We start from the raw sequence: 24279 nt of genomic DNA, 5'->3' as shown, positions 1-24279 counted from the left end.
GGGCTTTGCGCCGGAAGTGCGGCGGCTCTCCTCCCGCTCTGGGGCGCGGTGCTTGTCGCGACATAAAATGTCGCCGCCTGCGGCCGGCCTCGTAGTGACGCTTCTTCCGGCGCGGCGCCTGCAGGTTTCCGGTCGCAGCCGCGGTGCCGCGGCGGCGGGGATAGTTGCTGTGTCAGGACACCTCGGCGGCCTCTCGCCATGGCGGGCGAGGGCGGCGCGTACCGGCTTCGCTGCTCGCTGCTGGGGCACGGGCAGGACGTGCGCGGCCTGACCTGCGGCCTCTTCCCCGAGGGCAGCTTCGTGTCCGTGTCGCGGGACCGAACCGCGCGGCTCTGGGCTCCTGACGGGTGAGTGCCGCGCCGCGGCCCTCGGCGGCGAAGCCGCGGGCGGCCGCGCCGCGCCGGGCCGGGCCGGGCTCTGCGGGCGGGCGGGCGCGGAGGTGCCGCCGCTGGGTTGGCGTCCCGGGGGTGTCCCGGGGCTTGGATCCCGCGGCCGGGCCCTCGCTCGGGGCTCCCGGCGGGCTCGTGCGTGCGGTGGGAGCTCTGCCGGGATCCTTCTCGGCGGCAGTGCCGCCTTTCCGGCAGTGAGGCGGTGTGCTTTTTATGTTTTTTAGAAACTCTTTTTCTCGCCCTTGCTGAGCAGGCTTCTTTGGACATAAATTAGAATCGGAACCAAAAGCTGTGCAGAAAAATCCAAATACAACGAAAAGAAAAAAAACCCCACGACGTGATTTTCTCTGATACTTACGTTGTACAGGCTTGTCTCCTGCTGGATTTGTCGTTATGAATTCGCTCAGCGAATTTTTCAGCACAGCTTTATGGCCACAGGAGATACTGCGAAGCAGTGCGAACAGGAGATGGTGGAGATGTAGGGTATGGCACGAAGCCACAGGACGCGTTTCCTCACCTGCCTAGTTTCAAGTTGTGAACTGCATTCGGAAGTTGCTAGGCGTGGGTATTCTTTCCGCTGCCTGCCAGTGAAACAGAGATAAGTGGCAAATTTGCCTGAACGCTCACGTGCGTGTTTAAGGTGATCTCTGTAGCTCTGCAATCGATGGCTTGTTAAATTGCCCCTCACAAAGGGAAGAACTTGTTAAATTGCGTAGAAATTTATTGCAAGAAAGGAAGTCTAATTCTAAGCCATAATTTTTGAGGGCTGTGTGAGGAAGACATGAGTAACTTAGGCAGAGTCTTAGTGTTGGTAGTGATTATCCCTGTTTTGAAGACTGCAGGATTACAGTAAGCAGGGTTCAGTGGGTAAGCAAACTGCTGTACGTTATTGTTGTTACTTAAAATTTACAGAAGATATTTTACCTTCATTTGTTCTCTGTACCTTCAGCAGAGAGGACATTTTAGAATTGTCCTGGTTTCAGCTGGGATAGAGTTAGTTTTCCTTTTAGAAGCTAGAATAGCTCTGTGTTTTGGATTTAGTATGGGATTTGGTATGAGAAGAATGTTGATAACACACTGATGTTTATAGTTAGTTCTGACACCTCAAGGACTTTTCAGTTTCCCATGTTTTGCCAGTGTGCAGATGCACTACAAGCTGGAAGGAAGCAAGGCCAGAGCAAAGGACCCACAATTCCTAGTTTAGGATTTGAGTTTAGGTTCGGGCCCAGATTGGACAGTGGAATATTCCATATCGTGAAACATCATGCACAGTATATAGTTGAGGGTTGGCTGGGAAGTTCACTGGCAGTCTTTGGAAGTTTGGGCTCTCTTTGGGTCTCTCTTCAGAGCTCTCACTCTTCTGGAACGTCTGTGTTTTAGGACTTCTCTGCTTCAGGATCACTAGCCTGGCCAGGTGTTGGTCAGCAGGTGGCGAGCAATTATGCTGTGCATCACACTTTTGTATATGTTATTATAATAGAAATATATTATTACTATTTTTATTATGTTATCATTATTACTTTTGGTTATTAAATTGTTCTTATCTCAACCCATGAGTCTCCTTCCCTTTTCCCCTTCAGTTCTCTTCCCCATCCCCTGGAGGGTGGGGCAGGGTCAGTGAGCAGCTGTGTGGTGTTTAGTGGCTGGCTGGCTTAAACCATGACAAGAATTTAGAAGAGTATCATGATTTTCCTGCATATTCCAAGCATGAGAGTATGAAGGATGAAGGTGTGATATGGTATGTTTTCTGTAGGGAGGCAAAAAAACACACACAGAAAAGTAAAACAAACAAAAACAAACCAAAAGAACCAGCACTACAACCCACACATTTATTGTGTGGGGATAAGTAGCTTTTTCCAGTTAGTGCTATGACTATTGAGGCCGGATCATGATGAAGAAATAAGGGTGCTGCTTGAAACGGTTATGATGTATTTAACTAGTAAACCTCTACAGTGCTCTTAGTTAAGAGCCAGTGAGTAGATTTGGCAGGCAGTAAACTTTCTTCATTTACATGCTCTGTTATTTTAGGGTGTATTGGGGTACATATTTGAGTCTTGAGACAGCAAAAGATTTCATAAAGGCAAACTGCAACCACTTCTAATCAAATTGGGCATAGTGTTTGCCAGTGAGCAAGGAAGACCAAAACTTAAGTCCTTCCAGGTTTACCATCACTGAAAAATACGTGGAAAGCTTTTAACTGTTACTTACTGGGTTGGAATGCTGGGATATATTTTTTTATCTTAAGTTTTTCATTCTTTTTAGGTCATCTATAGTATGTCTTCAGCACAATGCAAGCATAGTTGTTAATTCCATAGTTGGAGTATAAAACACCTGTTGTAATTCAGTGCCTCAAATAAGTACTATTTCTGTCATGACTCTGAACTGATTATCGTATGTGTTTAGTCCTAACAGGGGTTTTACTGAAATGCACTGTATGAGCGGCCACTCAAATTTTGTGTCTTGTGTGTGCATCATACCTCCAAGTGACCTCTATCCTCGTGGGCTGATTGCAACTGGTGGCAATGATCATAATATTTGCATTTTCACAGTTGACAACCCAGCTCCTCTTTATGTCCTTAAGGGTCATAAGAACACAGGTATGTAGTATTTTTTTTTTTTTAATTTGTTGCGTAAAAGTTAACGTGATTTGTTAGAGAGGAAATTAAGTTGAAGTAACAAAACTCAATTTCTTTGGTATTTGACATAGCAAACTATTTAATTACAGCCTCTGCAAAAAAGATTTTATAATCTCAATTCATGCAGTGACAGTTCAAGAGTTGCATTTTTAAGAAGCAATTAATTTAGTTCTCCATGTATTAAGCTTAATTCTTATATCAAAGTTGGTAGAAGTAGAAAAAGTGAGATTCCTAAAGAAACATTCACTGCGTATTTTATTACCTAAATGGGGATCTAATATTAATCAGTGCTTTAAGTACATAGTAAGGACTAAAAGGTCACTGCGTAGATTTCATTTCTCTTTAGTCAAGTCAGTGCAACATAACGTGACATATTAAACCAACTTTGTACACCTTTTCCTTAGCTATGTAATAAAAGATTCAGCAATTTTCCTATTAGAATACTAAGGTTTTTTTTCCTGAGCTGATCTAGTATTTAACAGACCATTGAACAGTATAATCATGTAATTATAGGATGTCAAAAATACACGTTTCGCATCTTGGAAGTTTTGAGGCTTTTTTAAACTGTCTATTACTGAAACATTTACAGATTATATTTTTGCTAAATCTTCAAATGTCACCACAGTTTCTTTGTAGTAGTAGTAGTATTTTGCCTTCCAAGAAGATGAGCTAAGTATTTTTTTGTATGAAATCTTGCTTCTTGAGGACATAAGCTACTACATGTTGATGAAATCTTGACTTTCTCTGTAATCTGAAAAACTAAACCTTTGCATGAATTCTGTGTCTTGACTAATTGTCTAATCTGCTTGTCAACATACTCTAGTCTGAGGAGAGGAGATCTGGTACTAAGAAATTTAAAAATATGAATGCAAAAAGATGTGAAGTTTTGTAATCTAAGCAATTTTTAAGCAGATCCTTTCTAGGTTGCAGCGCAACTACACTTTCACTTAATTTTTCCCCAAACTCCTCATCACTGAATAAGCTACTAATGCCAAGTAAATCTCCTTAAATAAATGTCTTTAAATTGCTGCCATAAGATTGGTGGTAATGCAGGAAACTTGTCAGTGCTGATTTGAATGTTCATTCCAGTTTGCAGCCTTTCATCTGGGAAATTTGGCACCTTATTAAGTGGATCATGGGATACAACAGCCAAGGTCTGGTTGAATGACAGATGTATGATGACATTAAAGGTAGGAAGTTCCTCTACATGAACATAAAATAGGTACTGTAAATTTGATTCTGACAAGTCTAACAATGTTGGTTGATTTTTTTTTTTTTTCAGGGTCACACAGCTGCAATATGGGCAGTGAAAATACTGCCTGAACAGGGATTAATGTTGACTGGTTCAGCTGACAAAACTATTAAACTGTGGAAGGCGGGCAGATGTGAAAGAACACTCACTGGTAAATGTTGCTGCAGTTGGTAATTTCATCAGGATTGTGTCCTTTTTTAAAAAAGATAAAAAAAACTAAAACCCTACAAAACTGTAGATAAATCAAACAATTTTTAGACAGGCATTTTAAAGTCTCTCAAGTTGGAAGCCCAGAAATTGCATCACTTGTAAAACAATTAGATTTCGTTCAGAGAATAATGAGCAACGAATTGCTTTTTTTTTAAACTGCTCCCATAATGAAGATTGGTTGCCAGGATTTAGATGTGAGCTAAATAGAAATCGTATACTGCTGCTAATAGAAAAAAAAGTTGCATTAGAAGTTCTCCTTTTTTTTTTATAAAGGACATGAAGATTGTGTGAGAGGATTAGCTATTCTCAGTGAAATGGAATTCCTTTCCTGTGCTAATGATGCTAGTGTTCGAAGATGGCAGATCTCTGGCGAGTGTCTGCAGGTGTATTATGGACATACGAATTACATATACAGCATCTCTGTCTTCCCTCAGTGTGAAGGTAGGATTCTTTTTGTGAGCATTACCTGATATTCTTCCAAAATGAAGTTACAAGGCAGGCATTTTGTAGTTCTGTGGAGCTGCTGCAACTGAAGAACTTGGGTAGCGTTTAATTTACTTCTTTCCTTTAGTGTAGATAATGAAAAAAAATATTGTGATTGACTCCAAATCAGACCTCTGGCAGAACTCTCTGGCAGCAGGTGTGATGAAAGGTCCTAGGTTGGGCCTAATTGTAAGGCTTAAGTGAAACTTTGGCAAAGCGATAGGCAAAGCTGTCGTCTAGGTTGGTGCCTGTGTTTCAGCACGGCTGCAGAGAACTAAAATGGTAATGTGGTTTGGTATAACGTAAAGCTAGACTTCCACAGAAGGTCTTCAAAGTACTTTATAAATAGTTCAGGTTAAGAAACTTGTGTGTTGGGCTTAATTGCATTTGTTTTCGGAGTTAAGAGGTTTAAAGGGTCAGAACTAACTGTTGCAGAGGAAACTGCAAGTCAGTGACCGTGGTGTGGTGTACGAGACACTTGCGGGTTTGTTCAGCAGGTGAAGTGCTTCTTTATTGGTCGATGTGTATGTCATAAATCTGTTATGCCTTAAAATTCCTCACTGAGCAGCTCATAGACTTTTGAGAGTGCTTTAGGCATGCTTCCTGAAAAAGCAGGCCCACCTTGCAAAATTCTGAATTTAAAACAAATGTGAAACTATGCAAGTATAGTATAAAATAAAACAGTGATAATTACAAAATTGTTCAAAGTTCTTTGTTTAAACTCTTGAGGAAACAATCTTTGGTTTGTCTTGAGCATAATTTCATTCTCTGTCTGGCTGCTTAGTCTGCAATTTGTGTACTTTTTTTTTGAGAAGACAAAACAATAGCTATCTTCTTGCAATTGAGAGAACTACTAAGTTGTAGAAAGGTTCTTTCACTGTTCTAGTTTTTAGATACACAGTTGCAGAATGGCATCTAGTGTCACAGTACAATAAAAATACGACTTTAAAAATGTTTGTATTTTTTTTTCTTTTCAGATTTTGTAACTACTGGAGAGGATAGATCTCTCAGAATTTGGAAAAAAGGGGAATGTGCTCAAACAATCAGACTCCCAGCTCAGTCTGTATGGTGCTGCTGTGTGTTAGACAATGGTGACATTGTAGTTGGTGCAAGGTATCCAGGTTTTACTCTCGGTGTATTTTTAGATGTAAATCTGCAAAGCCTTGGTGGAACTGCAAGCATCACTTTGGATATCAGTTTCATCTGTCTTTAAAAATACAGCTATCAAAGTGTGTGGTTAGATTAAATTTAAACATTCATCCAAACTTCATCCAAAAAGTCATTGGTTTATGTGAATCGCAGAGGCAGAGTGAGTTCTTCGGGAATGTGATCAACCATGAGTAGACTCAGAATGGACTTACAAGCGCTGTATAAAGAACCCTTTTGATAGGCGTATCCTACCGTGATTTTAACATTATGCTACAGATAGGGTGTTACCTGCTTAAGTCCTTCTCTGGGTATTTTTAGCATGAGAGTGAATTCCTGTCATAAAAATAATGAGGAGGGGTTGTTAGAAATAACGATGGGTTCTCAAGACACAGAAGTCACCATTAGAATGTATGTAATCATTTTGACATTTAAAATAGTATTTGTTTGAATGTTTTCTCTCTGTTCAGTGATGGAATTATAAGAGTGTTTACAGAGTCTTTGGAACGTACAGCAAGTGCTGAGGAGATACAAGCTTTTGAAAATGAGCTTTCCCAAGCATCCATTGACCCTAAAACTGGTGATTTAGGAGATATTAATGCTGATGACCTTCCTGGAAAAGAAGATCTAAAGGATCCTGGTAAGTTATTGTACTTTTGTTATGTTAGAGATGCCTCCAAATTTTGGTTCTCAGGTATTGAAACTTGGCATAACATCCAAAATTAAGGTTTTGATCACTTTCAATAGAGTTGCTAAAGAAGACAGCTTAATTCTGCTCTACTATCCTTATTATACTTCCCTTACTATCCTACTAGTCTTTTGGAGACAAGACAATAATTTAAATACAAGTAATTTTTTTGTAGACTGAAATGATAAAAAATATTTCTTTTATGAGATAATATAGAAGAAGGTGGAATTCAGGGTACTGCTGTGTATTTGAGATGTTTTGGATCTGTTATGCCAGTTGTGCCAATAGTACTTGAGACAGTTTGTAATTTGCAAAAGGACTACTGAATGTGAAATTCTTTTCTGCTTTAGCTTTTGGCTTGAAAAATAGTTGGTCTTGATTAACTCAGTTCACACTTACCAGGTTCTTAAGACATTACTGAGAATACAGTGAAAGCAGTGGTAGTTAAGATTACTCTTAAACAGACAAATACTTTTTTGCAAGACAAAGTAACCAGTGACCTCAGCCCTTGGCTCTGATCGGCAAGCGGCATATATCTTAAAATCATATGAAGATTTCAGTCTTGTTAAACCATAGGAGACTATCACCTTTCTTGATTGTCATCCCCCTGGGAAAATGGCTTTACACTGAAAGAGGGGAGATTTAGATTAGATATAAGGAAGAAAATTTTTGCAAGGGTGGTGAAACACTGGAACAGGTTGCCCAGAGAAGTTGTGGGTGCCCCATCCCTGGAAGTGTTCAAGGCCAGGTTGGATGAAGCTTTAATCAGTCTGATCTATTGGAAGGTGTCCCTGCCCATGGCAGGGGGTTTGGAACTAGATGATCTTTGAGGTCCCTTTCAACCTAAACCATTCTATGATTATGAAAATGGTAAACCTTTGAAATAGAATCATAGAATCAATACTTAAGGATTGCTTTTACAACTTAGTCTGGTAGCAGATTCCAGTACCATAATTGTGAAATGCTGTTGTCAAGATTTCTGCTATTCTTGTTGTGACATGTAGTATGTAGTTACTTCCTGTGCTGTGACTTTAAATGTTGGTGAACTATCTTTTCATCTTTAAATTTGAGTGCTCTCCTGAACTAAGTTGTATTCTTGAATGTGTTCAAACTCCTAAATACTCTGTCTACAGGAACAAGAGATGGACAGACACGGCTTATTAAAGACAATGGCAAAGTAGAAGCGTATCAGTGGAGTGTTAGTGAAAAAAGATGGATAAAGATTGGTGATGTTGTTGGTTCTTCTGGAGCCACGCAACAAACATCTGGAAAGGTTTTATATGAGGGAAAGGTATATGCAAACTTTAATTGATTGTATTACTTCCTAAGTGAAATGCTTAATTTATCGTTAAAACATTGATTCCAGTCTTTGCTTAGGTAAAATATAATTAAGAAAATAGGTATTTGTTGGTAATTCATTTTCTTTGATCTATTAAAACTCAAAGGTAGAAGTATAAAAAGTACTACTTGCTTTATTACTTTTGAAACACATTTTTGTTAAACGAGTAAACCAATGGAGACAAATTATATTGGAGAAAGGTAAATTGTTAGTAGAGAAATAACGTTCTCCTGTATTTATTGCTAATACCTTGAAAAGTTAGTTTTAACTTCCTTTCCAAAGGAAGCGAACCATACAATTCATGATACCAGGCTTACCTAAAATATTAGGTACCAGGCTTTCTGTACTCCTCTTCTGTAGTAACTTTTGAACTTAAAGACAGACAAGCTGAAAAATGTTTCCTATTCTGAAACATATACAGAAGAGTCTGTCTACTGCCACTACAGAAGGAATGCCTTTGAGATACTAATTTTAACTCTCACATGGTTTAAAGATACCTTAGGAATTTGCTGTTTTCTAGTATTACAAGTGTGCTTTTAAGACTGAAGTTTTTTTGAGGCATCTGACTGTCCCATAGCTTTGCAGGCAAACAGAGCTTTCCATGAGAGCTACCTGATGTATCTGTCGTTTTGTAATGTATCTGCACGCACATTGTCATGATACGTTGTTCCAGCCTGCTGCTCTTGAGACAGAGAATTATAGAAAACACAGAGTATGGTTTAAGTTATTTTTTCCTTGTAGCCTGTGTAGGAGAGTATTATTGATACAATCTGCAAGTAGCACTGTTAAAGTTTTCAGGCTTAGCCCTGGGCCATTATTAGTCTGCATCTGATACATCCTTGTTTATAAAAAGTGCTGATGAACTTCTAAGTTGTTTTTATTTTTATTCTGCTTAAAGGAGTATGACTATGTTTTCACTATCGATGTACATGAAAGTGCATGTTCCTACAAACTGCCATATAACATCACTGATGATCCTTGGCTGACTGCATACAACTTCCTGCGAAAGAATGACCTAAATCCTATGTTTCTGGATCAGGTGGCTAAGTTTATTATGGACAACACTAAGGGGCAAACACTGAGTGCAAGTGCTCAATTTTCAGATCCGTTCACAGGTAAAAATTTTAAACTTAAATGATGACATCAGTCACTCCTTCCAGTATTGTGTGATCAGCAAACCCGCTGAAGGTGTGCTGTGAACCGTCTTCCAGCTCATTAATGAAGATGTTGAACAGGACTGGATGCAGTACTGACCCCTGGGGTACACCACCGGTGCCTGGCCTCCATCTAGGTGTTGTGCCACTGATCACCGCCCTCTGGGCCTGGTTGTTCAGTCAGTTTTCAATACACCCCACTGTCTGCTCAGGCACATTTGAGTGTCAGAGCTCCTGCACTCTTGTACAGGACCTTCATGTCTTCAAATGATTAAGGGCAAGGCACAGATGGGTCTGACAAGAAAAACATGAAACCTTGACAAGCTTCTGAAGTATGCCTTCAGCAACAACAACAAAATCTTCAACAAAATTTTGATCAAGCCAGTTGTATTTTTCAGTCTAGTGTTTTTTTCCAGTAGAAGAAAACTCCACTTTTCCTATTACTCTAAGAGGTGGCCAGATGCTGTTAAAGCAATTAAAAAAAATACAAAAGTTTTTCTAGAGAACGAGCTGGAACTGAGTGAAATACATAAGTGACCCTTTTTCAGGCAGGAAATGGAATTAGAACAAGTTAATTACTTCTAAGCTGAACCATGTTAATAAATTACATCCTGCTTATCAAACATTTACAACCACTCTTACTTCATCTAGTTTCACAAAGATGAAGTTAGGAATAAAAAGTCATTAAAATTGAGGTAAATATTTCTTGCAATGAACTAGAAATCGGAATACAGGCTAATCATGTTCAGACGTACTTCATGGAGTTGCAGTTATCTGAACTTACACACATACTTTTGATCTGGCTGTGTCCAAATGTTGCTCACCAGCCTGGGCTGCGGCACCAGGGACGCTGTTGCATCTTCCGCAGCTAGGAGGAAATGGCCTGCCTCTTGTAGGCAGGATAGGTACCTTGAGTTGATTAGTAATTAGTTAATTAGTTCATTATCTCAACTCAGTCCAGCTGGATAAGAATGATTGGTGCCATATCCAAATGTGTAATGCATATGCCCCAGAAAACAAGCTTTTGACCCTCAAATAATTAGAAAGAACTTGATCAGCATCAAGAGACTTTCATGTGGATAGGATCAGGTTCCTCATAATGCCATGATAAACAAGATGATGTGTTTGATGTTTGGCTTTAATTTTGAGCTGCTTCTGTCTGAAAAGTATTGACACTTTAATCACATCAAGCTGTGTATTGCTTTTCTCAACTGTTTCACTAGGTGCTGGACGTTATGTTCCAGGCTCTTCATCTGGATCAAGTACAATACCTGCAGCAGATCCATTTACAGGTAATGTAAAATTAATAATCTGTCTTGCTAGGATTTAAAATTTTATTCTGTTCAGCTGCATCCAGTGTTTGGCTCTAGACTGATGTTTCTTGCGGTTGTCCATTTGGGGCAGTGGTGTGGGACAGACTGATAAGGTGGACTCTGCTGCTGTTGAAGCATGTCCAGGTCTGTTTAGCGGAGAAGAGTTCTCTGCTGTCTGGTCTGCCTCATGTCACTCTGTCCTCTACAGCAGAGGAGCAAGGTCTTAAACCTGATGTTTTGTCAAACTCTTATGTGCATGGCCAACACAGGAATAGGTATATTCATAGCAGGATTTTTTTTTCCATATTATTCCTTTTTTCTTACTACATGACCTTTATTGGTACCTTCCAACCTAAATTTTAGATTCCTCCCTGGCATAGCTAAAGTTCTCCTCACTAGTTTAGCAAGTCTGTTTGCAAAGATGTTCTAGCCCTTCCTTATCAGACTGTCAGACTTATCTCATCCCTCCATAGTACCTCTTGCTCCTCAAAGAGGGTTCTGTAGTTGTCAATGGCAAAATCCTGACTGCAAAACCAGCCATGCAGCGAGTTGCTGACCCACTTGAGTCCATTTCTACTCAAGTGGCTTTGCTTTGCTGGCAGCATCAACAAGACACCACCTGGGCCCTTCACCCAGGGGCACTAGAGCTCTCTAATCACTCTTGATACTCTCCAGGACTTCCTTGGCAAAATCATTGATGCCCATGTGAAAGAGTTGCAGGGCAATAGTCTGAAGGCCAGGCAAGCCTTGGCATCTTGCAGTGGCGTCCTGGATCCTAGCCCCTAGGAGACATCAACCTCCTGAGATAGCATGTCAGTAGATGGGTGCCTCCGTACACTGCAGGACGGAGCCTCCCATCACTCCTTGGCTTTCCGCTTTTTGCAGGCACAAAGCGTGGTCTCAGCTGTCTCTGATGCATGCCTTGTTGGCTGTTTGTCCTTTTCTGCAGTTGCAGACCTATAGGTGGAGTAGAAGCCTTTGTGCTGTGGCCAGAAGCCACAATCTTCAGCCTTATCTTGACAGTCTTTCTTGGCTCCTGTTCTACTGTGGACTCCATCTATCTGTCTTCCCTTGCTTTGTGTGGCTCAAGCTGTGGTCTCTGCAGATGCAAAGACTCTGCAGTTTCTTTACCTGAGGCCTCAGTGCCACAGAGTCCCCCTCCCACAGGAGAGGCCACTGCAGGCCCCAGGCATGGAGAAAGGCCAGGCCTGGGTAGCAGTACCCTCCCTCTGGAGCTTGTCATGGATAAGTTATCTGCTGTGCTGAGGGCCTTCGCATGAGCGGGTGCCAGAGACCATGCCAGAATGTCTCCCAGCTGTGGGACACAGCTTGCAAGTGCCATCATCACCACCAGCACCACCCTCAAACATGGGCATAGCTTTAATCCTCAAATTTAGGAGTGTTGAAGATTAAATTCCGTTACTGCAAAATAATACCTTTAATAGTGATGTCTGAAAACTAGTAACTAGATACAGGTGTACATTACCTTTTTACCAGTGGTGGTGGTTAAAAAGCCTAATGTCTCTGTGCAGGTGCTGGTCGCTATGTTCCTGGTTCAGCATCAAATTCAAATTCAGTAGCTCCCGTGGGTGGAGTTGATCCATATACAGGTAAGAGATGATGCTTACTAATGAAAAGTATTCTTGATATTTTGCTTTCACTTTTCCTTTGACATGGATTCTATATTGATACAAATTTATACTTAATTAAAAATAATGAGCCAGTTAAAGCTGCTTATACTCTGGAAATTATTCAGAAAATAGGGTTAACAATGTTCCTTCATGCACAAGAATCATGCACAAAAGCTTTAAAATATATGATAGTAGTCTGTTTTTGAGAGGAGTTTTGATTTCCTACTAGTAGTGTTGCTGATCAAAGAAACTGATGTATGTACTTAATGGAAATTACGTAGTATTAGCCACTAATTCATCTGTCACTCTAGGAAATCATTATAGGTCACAGATTAAAGCTTTTTGTTACTCTTTTTCTAAAGAGATTTCAGGCTGCTGTTGCATGTGACATAACTTGGTCATATCTGCAAATCTTCAGTATAGAAGAACTTTGCCTATTCATTATGAAAATAATCAAAAGATGAGATTTCAGGGTCAGCAGAGATCTTTGTTCTAAAACGACCTTGCCACTTTCATGTCTTAAGTGCAATACCCATTCCTATGAATGACTGTGTATTCAGTTCATGTAAGTCAGAAATCACTGATAATTTACACCTGTATAGTGAATTTTTACACTATAAAGAAGTGTAAAAGAAGAGTAATGGTTTAGCCCAGACAGCAACTAAACTCCACACTGCTGCTTGTTCACCCTCCCCTACCCTCAGGGAATGGGGACGAGAATTAAAGGGGAAAAGGGAGAGACCCGTGGGTTGAGATAAGAAAAATTTAATAATACTACTACTAAAATGTGAATATATACATATGTATAATGATAATATAGACAAACAAGTGATGTACAGTGTAATTCCTCACTGCTCGGTGACCAAGGCTGGACCCGGACTAATGATCCCGAAACAGATAAGTCGTGACATGGCAATCCCAGACAAGTGAGAGGCCTGAAAAGATAGTGAGAGAGAACATTCAGAGTGAGGGCCCCGAAAGAGCAAAAGCCCTTCTTTCCGGTCAATCTTCATTTTTATACTGGGCATGACAGTACATGATATGGAATACTTCATTGGCCAATTTGGCTCTCAATCCTAAATCTAAATTCACATCATAAGGGGAGTTGTGGACTCTTTGTCCCAACTGTGCTCCCCCAGCCTGTTGTGTTCCTACACACTGTTAAAAACATGAGAAGCTGAAAAGTCCTTGAGACCTCAGTGCCAACTATGCCAACTATAAACATCAGTGAGCTGTCAGCATTCTTCTCAGAAAGAGTCCTAGACTAAAACCAAAACACAGAGCTCTTCTGGCTCCTAAAAAGAAGAGTTAACTCTCTCCCAGCTGAAACCAGGACAGGGAGAACAGTTTGTGAAGGTATTACTTTAAGCTTTAAACCTTGAATGTAAAAATAATGTAAGGAGTGACAGCTATTTGCATAAGCATTCAATTTTTTTAAAAGATGTTTATCTCAGTAATGTCCAGCAGGACAGACTTACTGGTAGGATATTGTTGTGTCAGACACTTTGGTACACTGTTGAACTTCTCATATTTCCTTTATGTAGGAATGGGTGCCTACCAGTCAGCTGCAGTAGAAGTTGAAAATATTTATTTTCCAAAGAAGGACGCTGTCACCTTTGACCAGGCCAATCCTACACAGATACTGGGTCCGTGTTTCATTTTTCATCTGCATGACGTAACTTCAGTTTTGATCTTTTCTAAAAGCTAAGTGATTTCCCATAGCTTTCATATTTTTTCTTGGTTTTGACCTTTTAAAATTACGTTCATCACTGTAATGGTGTGTGTATTTGAAGGCTTAGGAGTATGAGTAAATTTTGCAACGACTCTGTAATACAGGATATCTGATTTTTTTCCTCTTGGCTTATGTCTGCTGCTGTTCAGTGTCTTTTTTGTCAAGCTGGTGCATTTGAATACTGTACTTTTTTTGCCTAGCTGCTGGGTATGCAGGCGATGTGCAATCACTTTTTGATTTTGCTCATGAAAAGTTTTAGTTCACCAGATAACCATACAGTGTAATCGATGATGTTTTAAAGTAAGGCATTCTGCAATTTCACGTGTTGTAATAGTCACTTCTGTATTTAAGCAGAACACTGCAAACCCGAAAAAGAAAACAATGTACAATATTTAGTAATTATACACATTTTTGGTAAATGGTGTTGTCTTGTTTTTCCCTCTCATCTTCCATGTTTCATTCTTTTTCTGCTCTCTCTTAATGTTTTCTGTAAATGTTCCACAGAACCTCTACCCTATTTGTCACCAGTTTATTTCAGTATGTTTCTGTAGACTCTTAGTACACTTAGTGAGTTTTGTGAAACTAGTTTGTATCAACAATGTGCCTGCCTTGAAGATCTGCAAATTAAAATTCTTTCACTTCCTTCCCACCTCTTTATATAGACAGCTTGAAAATGTTGTAGTTGTCTAGATAGTCTGACCAGAAAACTTCAGAGATTTAGCTTTTTAGAAGAAGTATACCTTCACTTTTATCCAACTTCTTGAAGAGGGCAAGCTCCTGGCCATACAGTCATAGAATCATGGAACGGTTTGGATTGGAACAGACCTTTCAAAATCGTCTAGTCCAAACCCCCTGCCATGGCCAGGGACGTCTTTCACTAGGTCAGCTTGCTGATAGCCCCACCCAACCTCGCCTTGAACACTTCCAGGGATGGGGTATCCACAGCTTCTCTGGGCAACCTGTTCCACTGTCTCTTTCAGTTTAAAACCATTACCCCTTGTCCTGTTGCTACAGGCCCCAGTAAAAAGTGTCCTTCCATCCTTCTTATAAGCCCCCTTGAAAAGCTGCTAAAATGTCTTCCCGGAGCTGCCTTTTCTCCAGGCTGAACAACCCCAACTTTCTTGGGCTGTCTCCACAGGAGAGGTGCTTCAGCCTTCAGATCATTTTTGTGACCCTTCTCTGGATGTGCTCCAACATGTCCATGTCTGTCTTGTGCTGGGATCCCCAGAGCTGAACGCAGTATTCCAGGTGTTGTCTCACAAGAGCAGAGTAGAGGGGCAGAGCTACCTCCCTCAACCTGCTGGCCACGCTGCTTTTGATGCAGCTCAGGATACAGCTGGCCTGCAATTGTGGCTCATGTCCAATTTTTAATCCACCAGTATTGTGAAGTCCTCAGAAGGGCTGTTCTCAATCTATTCATTGCCAGTCTGTACCGATACTGGGGATTGCCCAAGCCAGGTGCTGGACTTTGTGCTTGGCCTTGTCGAACTTTGTGAAGTTTGCATGGATCCACTTCTCAAGCCTGTCAAGGTCTCTTTGGGGCTTTCTGTCTGCAGTATTGCTCTACTATGTGTTGTTCAGGTTTCATTTTCTATTTAAAAATATTAGCCAGAATCTTCAGTCAGCCTGTCCTGTTTCCCTGACTTTTCCTGTGCTCTGGTATTTGTTTGTTTGGGGAGAATATAAGGGATTCACAAACTAGAAAACTTTTTTCTGGAGGTTGGTGTTAGTAAGTAGATTTGGACTCCTTTTAGTTTTGCACAGTTTTTACAGTAAACTTTGGTCCAGAACTTGCTAAGAGGAAGAACGGCAAGACTGGCTGACTCTTATTCTGCTAAGTTATAGCAAAGCAGAGACTCTTATTTATGCTTAAAAGTCAGTTTATTTTTGTCCAGTATTCTTGAAGGATAATTCTGTTAGCCACAGGCTTTGAGTTGTTTGTTTTTTCAAGCTTAGAATCTGAAAACTAGGTTTACTGAGTTTCCGGCATTTTTGTAACAGTGCATGGTTAAATACACTTCGAAGTATTATGGCTGGGCTGGGATAGATTTAATAGATGTATCTTTTTTTTAAGAGGCCCACAGTTGATTTTTGTGCGTACTATAAAACTCCTACGTTACTTAATCTAATGCTGCCTGCTTGTGTGTTTATTGACATAGCCCTCATCAATTCTGGAAGAACCATGATTGGCAGGTGCTTAATGCTAGATGCATTTTAAGCAAAATGCTGTATATTAAAATTATTTTTCCAATACTCTGATTTTTAAATTACATTGAAACTTGAATATAGGACAGGATGCATACACCTAGCTTATTGGGTTTACTACCTAGTAATAGAAAAGATCAAAAAAGGAGTGTTTCAGTTATGAAAACTAATGATACTTTCTTTTCTGTGATTCTTTTCTGCATTTTTGCCTGCAAGTAGGCTAAGATGTGAATTCTGAATCTGCGTATTAAAGTATTAGAGGGGGCTCTTAATAGCAGCAGTCGTTGTGATGATTAAAAACTTAAAATTAGGAAGATAAACTGGAAAAAGTGGTGTTTAGAAATCTAAAACTGCCCAACAATAGTTTTGTTTAAGTGCTTTTGTAGTATTGCATTCAAGATCTGGATTTGTGAGTTTCTAATGCCAGAAAGCTGTGGCTCTTCTATTGGTCTTACAGGCAAATTAAAGGAACTTAATGGGACTGCAACTGAAGAACATAAGCTTACAGAAGATGACTTGATAGTCCTGGGAAAGTTATTGTCTGCAACATGTAACACCTCTGCAGAAAAACCTACAGCACAGCAACTTCAGACTTTATGGAGAGCAGTTAACTGGCCAGAAGGTAGGCACTTGGAGTTATTATTTTTATACAGTCATTTCATCAGTACTTCACTATGAACTTAAGTCTTGTTATTCTGGCTGTTGCACAGAGTCTGTCCCGAAGTTTATAACCCAAGTAGAAACCAGAAGATGATAAACAGATGCTAATAGCACTGATAAGTAGTAGGGTCAGTGTCACAATGTTCAAAACTGGGAACTGGTTGTTACATTTACTGTTGTGTAAAGAGCAAAACCTAAAGGAGAAGCTTCCTCCTTCGTTAGCAGGAGCATCCTGAAGAGTGTGAGGCTTGTTTGGAAATAGAGCAAAGAAGTATGAGGTTGGAGTCCTAAGTTATCAAATGAGAGATGAAATTATGGAGATAAATTATTAAAAAAAAAAGCTCAAAAGTAGCTCCTGTTTAATATGGTAGAAAAGAAGTTATTGAAACTGGTGTATGTTGGTAGAACTGCATTAGTGAAACGACCTTCTGAATGAATGCAAGTGGAGGCGATGCCTTATCAAATGAAACTGTATCTTCAGCACTGATGGATTGGAAAGGCCATTTTGTTTTTGTTACCACACGTTCTGGGAAAAATGGATACCTTGCATATACACATATCTAAATACGGAGTTAAAATGAACTGCTTTCTTGAAATTGCAGTTAAAGGTTTATTAACAGGAAGAATGTTTTGGTATTAAAAATTCATGTTTGTTATATAACATCACTTAATCAAACTGTTCTGCACAGCTGGTGATGGCTAACATCTTCATACCTTTAATGCTTTGTACAATACGAAGAGTCTGAATTCTCAAGATTCTGCATATCTGCAGGCAAAACTACTTAAAAGGATTTCCAGCTATCAGTTGAGGACGTCTTTTTTTTTTTTCTCGTTGCAAATTATGTCTGAGAGTTGAAGGTAGTCTAAAAAATTTTTTTCTGACTTTTCTTTCTGTAAGCAGTTTTGTAGCTACACTGAACTATAAGATATGGAATGAGGACAGAGGGAGATGCTGCCTGTGTTAGAGGTGTGCAGTCACTGAGAAGCTTTCAGAGACCTTTTTGGATTAGTAACCATATTTTGTCCTTGCCTTCAGTGTTACCAATTAGAGCGTTTTAGGAAAGATTTCAAGATTTTTTGCAAAGCACTGTGTTTATCCTTCAGGAGGATGTTCTTTTTGATTAATTGAAGTGTTACTAGAATGTACTTGTCTTTATGAATTTTAAAAACTTGTGCTTTACCTGAATCTTCTCCTGCCTGAAACTTACTATCTGATGCAAAGCCAGGGGTTTAAGAATGTCTGTATCTGAAACAAACTCACCAGCACATTTGTGCATAATGCAATATTAACTCTAAAATATTTTTTGTTTTGTTTCTTAGATATTGTCTTTCCAGCCCTAGACATTCTTAGATTGTCTGTCAGGCATCCCACTGTGAATGAGAACTTCTGCAGTGAAAAGGATCACATACAATTTATCATCCTTCTCCTTAAATTTCTGAACCCTAAAGGAAAGCAAGCAAACCAGCTGTTGGCACTTAGAACTCTTTGCAATTGTTTTGTCAGACAGGCAGGCCAGAAGCTCATGATGGAACAGAGAGATGAAATAATGACACAAGCAATAGAAATGAAATCGGGCAATAATAAGAACATCCACATTGCGCTTGCCACGCTGACGTTGAACTATGCTGTATGTTTACATAAAGTGAACAACATTGAGGGCAAAGCTCAATGTTTATCAGTAATCAGCACAGTTATGGAAGTTGTTCAAGATCTTGAAGCCATTTTTAGACTGCTTGTGGCTCTTGGGACGCTAATCAGTGATGATACAAATGCCGTGCAATTAGCTAAGTCTCTTGGAGTTGACTCTCAAATAAAAAAGTATGCCTCTGTATCAGAACCTGCTAAAGTAAAGGAATGCTGTAGGTTTGTTCTTAATCTGTTGTAATTGTTTGTCTGTCCTAGCACTTGGGTGACACAGTGTATGCGGAAAAAGAAAGATGCTTTTCATATTTTGTGACACTATAATTGAGAAAATACTGTGGATGAATTAAACTCGATTTGTTGCAAGATACAGAGCAAATAAAACTTTTTACATGCTTGTCATTTGACTGCTTTTCTGAAGTCTATAGTGTGCAGGATCTTTGCAGGAAGTCCTTCTGATGTAACTCGGATCAAAATACATCACCAAGAAGTCAAACTGTCCCAGTACTTAGAGGTCATCTAGATGGAAATGTAGGAAATGGCTGTGATTCAGTGACTGTCAACTCAACACGCACTCCAACCACATTTCTGTGTTTCAGCACAATGAGTCAGTTTCTTGACTGCTTTTTGTCAGCAGAGAAGAGGCCCTGAGAACTCTTAAGTTCAATGGTGCTCTTCAGAAGCTTACTGACATTGATTAATATTAACCCCAGTCAAATATGCTGGTAAGGAAATGGCATTTATCTAATTTTCCATCAGCTTTTTTCCACTTCCTTTTTGTAATCTAGCTGGCTTATGACTCTTAGTGTTTTTAACCTAGAACTAGGTGACTTTTTGAGGGGTAAAACCTTTAACTGCCATATAGATGTTGTGCTTCACTGATAAATTAATATCTTGTAGTTTGTAAAATAGCTTGAACTTCTACAAAAGCTTTTAAAAATCATGTAAGGACAGAAATACCCCACCAGTTGATAGCAAGTGTCTTTAGAGTATGTTGTAAAATACTAGATTAAATATTAAAAAAAGTCATCTTGAAGAGTGGGGAGAAATGCAGATGCAGAGAACAGATTGAGCAGCAGTAACTGGAAGAGGCTTCCTCGAGAGACAGTCAATACCCCAAGCCTGTCAGTGTTCAAAAGGCACTTAACTTCAGGGCTTTAACTTGTGGTCAGGCAGTGACCTGAAGTGGTCAGGCAGCTGGAGTAGCTGACTGTTTTAAGCCCCTTCTGACTGAAATACTCTAAACTGTACAAACATAAAGTCAGCTTTAACATAATAACTACGGTGACTGTAAAAAGGGAAAATAGTATTTTACAGCTCTTCCAGCAGATCCAAGGTGGAATCTGTAGCTCAAAAGGGGAGTGTTATTCCCTGCTACTCTTGCAGATGTTACATTTTGGTTTAGGATTAAGGTGAAGTCAAGATGGTCAATGTTCAAGTTACTTTTTTTTTTTTTCATTAATAGAATAGAAAATAGGCAAGCTTTTCTGGCATGTGAGCTCTTCATCATGATACCTTCTGCCTCATCTGTGCCAGATGTGAAGGATTGTGTGATTAAGAGCTTTTAACTCTTTTTGCTCCATCTAACTGAACTGTCTGAATTATTGCATTACTTCCAGCAAACCTTGTTTCCCAGATCTTTAGTTGCACGCTTCTACTGTTACACTTCTGATGAATTTCCAGATATGTGTCTTCACAAACAGTCTTGATGATGCTTTTAGTCACAGGTTTTCTCGTGTGATCCATTGCAGGTTCGTGTATAAGGGAGTCCAAGAGATTATTCAAGATTTACAGTATGTAACAATAAATAAACCTCTTCCTAGGAAAACATCTAAGAAGCTACCTTTAGGAAACATGTCTGTGAAATAATGTGCCTGTCTGTTAAATTTTGGTTGCCTACTATACAATTGTTCTTGAAACTTTAGCTTTTTAGTGTTGTGCTCTTTAACTGTGTTTGTACATGTGCTATTTTAAAGAAATCTATACTCATCTAACATTTATTGTGGGATTGCTCTGTTACAGATTACCTCTTTACATAAAAATTGTCATGAATTTCCCAGACCAAAAATTAATGTTTATATTAATAAACATACTCTGCCAACTCCAAGAAATGGTATATTAAGAGATAGTACAAAATTCCCTTAAAGTTGCAGGGAAACGATGTGGCAAAAAATCCTTCATCTGGGGACTGTAGCACTACATGTTAGGCAAGATACATAAAGCAAGGATAGAGGACAGCTGCTGCTACAGCATACTGCAATATCAGACTAATCCATGATTTAGCATTGTCTGAGGGAACAGACATTGGATTCCATTCCCACAGCATTCCCTCCTTGTCCTTGGAGGTTCTGTCTCCGCAGAAACATGCTGTGGCAGCATAGGAAATGGAGGTAATGAAAAAGACAAAAGTTACAACACACAGCAAGATCTTATAGCATGTTGTAACATCTTGGAACAATTGTTTATTTATTTTTTTAATTGACACAGAAGTATGATAGCATTCTTAGGCCTTCAGGGATTTCTGCAGTAGCTTTCAGTGAGGATTTTCCCCGGCTAGAAAAGATGGGTACGTGCTAACACAGGTTGAGTGCAAGAAGTGGAAAAACTCACATCTTTTACAAAGCAGTAGATGTATTTTTCTGCCTTCTGACATGTAACAACTGCATACCCTCTTGTTCTCAGTGTTATCTTGAATAATTGCTATTGCTCTTGTTTTCTATGATACTGTTCTAAAACTCCATTGTGGCACACATAAGCATGCATGTACATAAACACGCAGCTACATGTAAGTGGACTACAAAATCTGCGGCTGCTATCACCAACAACTAGAAAACCTTGAAGACGTCACCAGGATGAAGTTTCTGTTTCAGTGAAGGGATGTTACATCTATGCCTGGAAAACGTGCCAGGCAGGAGGAAGTCCATGCCGTACAATCTTTTGAGACCAGAGCACACTGACAACATGTACGTGCCTAGCACAGATCTCAGAGCTGGCTTACTGTGTACAGCAATAAACCTCAGAGAAGTCGATCCGTGTGTTAAGTGCTCCGAATTCAATTCATCAGGGGAATGGTAAAAGTACGTTTGAGAGATTTCGGAGCCCCTTGAAGAGAAATTGTCTTCTGCTAAGAATTAAAGCTTTTCAGTAGGTGATACAATTCTTCGTTGGTATCTTTAAGCTAGAATAGAAGCTCTTGGAAAGAACAGCGAACAGCACGTAGTAGCACTTCAAATTAAACCTTCGTTGTTAGGCCTGCCTTGGGTTTTATGAAGTGGAAGTACTTGGGATCTGCTTAGACCAGAGCTCAGCATAGAATGTAAGATGCCTTACTCTAGGGAGCTGAATGAGGAATCAAAACTGACTTAGGCCAGCACCAGCACAAATGAAGACTATAGTCACATGACCTGGGATACATGAATCTGTGATTATTATTATGATGCACTTTGCTCTCACCAGGGCCTGATCTTAAGCAGACTTTTAAAAACTACTCGGTCATGCTCAGGTTGCAGACAAAAATAGACTAACTTCAGTCTGCAAGCCTATTTCGTTAAAAGCACCGTACATTGAACTATACGTGCATGAATTGTTGGATGCAGACACTTCTCTCTAATGTAATATGCTAAAGTAATCTACTACAGAAGGGTAGAAACCACGACCATTGTGATCACTTTCCTTTTTTCTCCCCCCTCTTCAAACGATCAACAAATCCAAAGTCTAGGAACAGCAGACATTTCCTGCCTTTTCAAAATGTGTCCTGAATAGACTGTGAAATTAAACATTCAGCAACAAGATGCCATACGCGATTGTTGAAAGCCTAAAGGAATATCTAGGCATTTTCAGATTTCCTATTTTTCCAATAGATTTTTGATGTTTTTTCACCATAGCGATTGAGCTTTCCATTTTGGTGGGAAATTTTTTTTCTAGACTTTCCAATTACACAGGTGCATTTGAAAATGTGGACGAAGTCACTGTTGGATCCGTATCAAACATATGGAAAAAAGTGTTAAATATGAACTGGCCCTTTTGACAGTAAGTTTTGTAGCCCGTAGCCACATAAATGCCAATCTTGTTAGAAATTGTTTTATCAACACACCCAGTTAGCTTCTGTACTCTGCGTGAACAGATGCTGCATTCATTGAAAACACAGTCCGCACAAACAAAGGTGCAGGTTTTGTATGAAATTAGCAGCTCAGGCAGTTATTAGGTATTTGATTATTCCTCATTCACCTCTAACACCTGTCCTGCTTGCATGCCTCAGCATGTACTGCTTAACCTTTTATTTTCTGTGTAGTTCCTCAAGGGATCTCACCTTCATGTGAAACTTGTACACCGCTCAGCAACATTTCCTAATTACATTACCTCTGCCATCTCCAGCGTACACTAAGGCTGTAATTTTGTAACGATAAATACGAAGATCTATTCCCACTCATCCAGGTAATCTAACACCACAGACTAATCAAGATCAACTCTGGCTCTGTGACTGCACATTGTCTGACTTCGCAGGGACTCAACGCTTACTGAGGCAGGAACAGACGATAATGAATTATTCTAACTTTTTTGAGAACACAATGCCAACCGCTGCGTTACCTGTATTGGTTTATTACTTTTTATCATCCGGCCACAATGCTTTTGATCACCACTAGCTTTATACAACTTGCATTTGGTAGACCTCTACCTAAATGTGGCAGTACCACCAATGCTTTTTGAAGATCCAACACATAGTGGATCTTCAAAAAGACCCACAATGTGTTGGATCTTCGAAAAGTATCTCAGACAGGAAGGTGTTTGAATCTGGGAAAAAAAAACAGACCCAGAAGTAAGACAAATGGACACTCCGGTACATCACATAAAGGAGAAAATTGTTGCATGTCTCTGCACAGAAAAGAGTCTTAATACAAATACTTTCTGTGTAATGGACATTTGTCTGCCCTGGTCTTTATTTCCAGTTCACTGTCTTCTTTAACTGGCGTTTTCCTCTGTAGCTAATCTTAGCATTGGTGGCTGAAGGTTGACCAGTGTCTTACTGGATTGCACAGAGTGGTCATCTGCCTTTAATGGGCTTCTCTGCCATGGCTCCTACTTGTTTGCATTCCATGAAAAATCATTTGTGTCGCACTTCTGCAATACTCATGAAACATCACAGAAAAGCTGAACTTATTGTTGACATGTGCATTCACTGGGAAATGGAGAATTTTTTCATTTTTTTTTATTTTTTACTATGGATATTTCCACGCCTGAACCATTTTTAATGGGAGCAGATCTCAGCAGAAGTTAGCAGCAATACACCCACCTAAATCTGCGAGAACCAGTTTCTGGGGACTTGAAAGGTTACGTGAGAACCAAGTTAAGGTGTTTTGCGTCACGTGTAACCTGTTGCTCAAAGCTTCGTCACCAGGGGCTCAGAACAGCCGCTCTCGCCGTTTTTAAGCAAAGCCTGAGGGGTGACTCCGGGCAGCGGGTAACAAACCCATTCAGAGGTCTTGCAGGTGCCGCTGAGGAGAAAAAGACAACGTCACCTGGATAACGTAGTTTGCTTGGACTTTTACGTCACCTACTCGGCTTTCCGAAGGGCTGAAAGCCGGGGGTGGGAAAAACGGTGGGAATCAAACAGTCATTCCGGCGGGTCGGAGATATTTTGCATAAACGGACGGGGCGCTGACGGGAGGCGAGGCGGCTTATCAGGGCTCGGCCGGAAGCACGCTCCGCGTGCTTCCGGCCGAGCCCTGATAAGCCGCCTCGCCCTGGCGCGTGGGGCGGTCCCACCCCTCCCCCTCCCCTTCCCGGGCGCGCGGCGGGCCG

The 24279-nt window shown here is 40.2% G+C and overlaps 1 protein-coding gene across 1 annotated transcript; it reads left to right on the top strand.

Moving 5' to 3' along the window:
* The first annotated feature begins 183 nt into the window (after positions 1-183).
* PLAA (phospholipase A2 activating protein) lies at positions 184-19935 on the top strand. Its single transcript, XM_086629022.1, has 14 exons — positions 184-347; positions 2793-2986; positions 4115-4215; positions 4308-4428; positions 4761-4928; positions 5948-6083; positions 6587-6756; positions 7938-8095; positions 9042-9258; positions 10521-10589; positions 12143-12220; positions 13786-13887; positions 16636-16800; positions 18159-19935. Exons 1-14 carry the CDS (start codon positions 199-201, stop codon positions 18722-18724), a joined length of 2394 nt encoding a protein of 797 aa, XP_086485148.1. The 5' UTR covers positions 184-198; the 3' UTR covers positions 18725-19935.
* The last annotated feature ends 4344 nt before the right edge of the window (positions 19936-24279 follow it).

This window comes from Tauraco erythrolophus, chromosome Z, assembly GCF_009769465.1.
Source record: "Tauraco erythrolophus isolate bTauEry1 chromosome Z, bTauEry1.pri, whole genome shotgun sequence".
Classification (NCBI taxonomy): Eukaryota; Metazoa; Chordata; class Aves; order Musophagiformes; family Musophagidae; genus Tauraco; species Tauraco erythrolophus.
The sequence above is the reverse complement of the archived record's forward strand: the minus strand, read 5'-3'. Positions and strand labels throughout refer to the sequence as shown.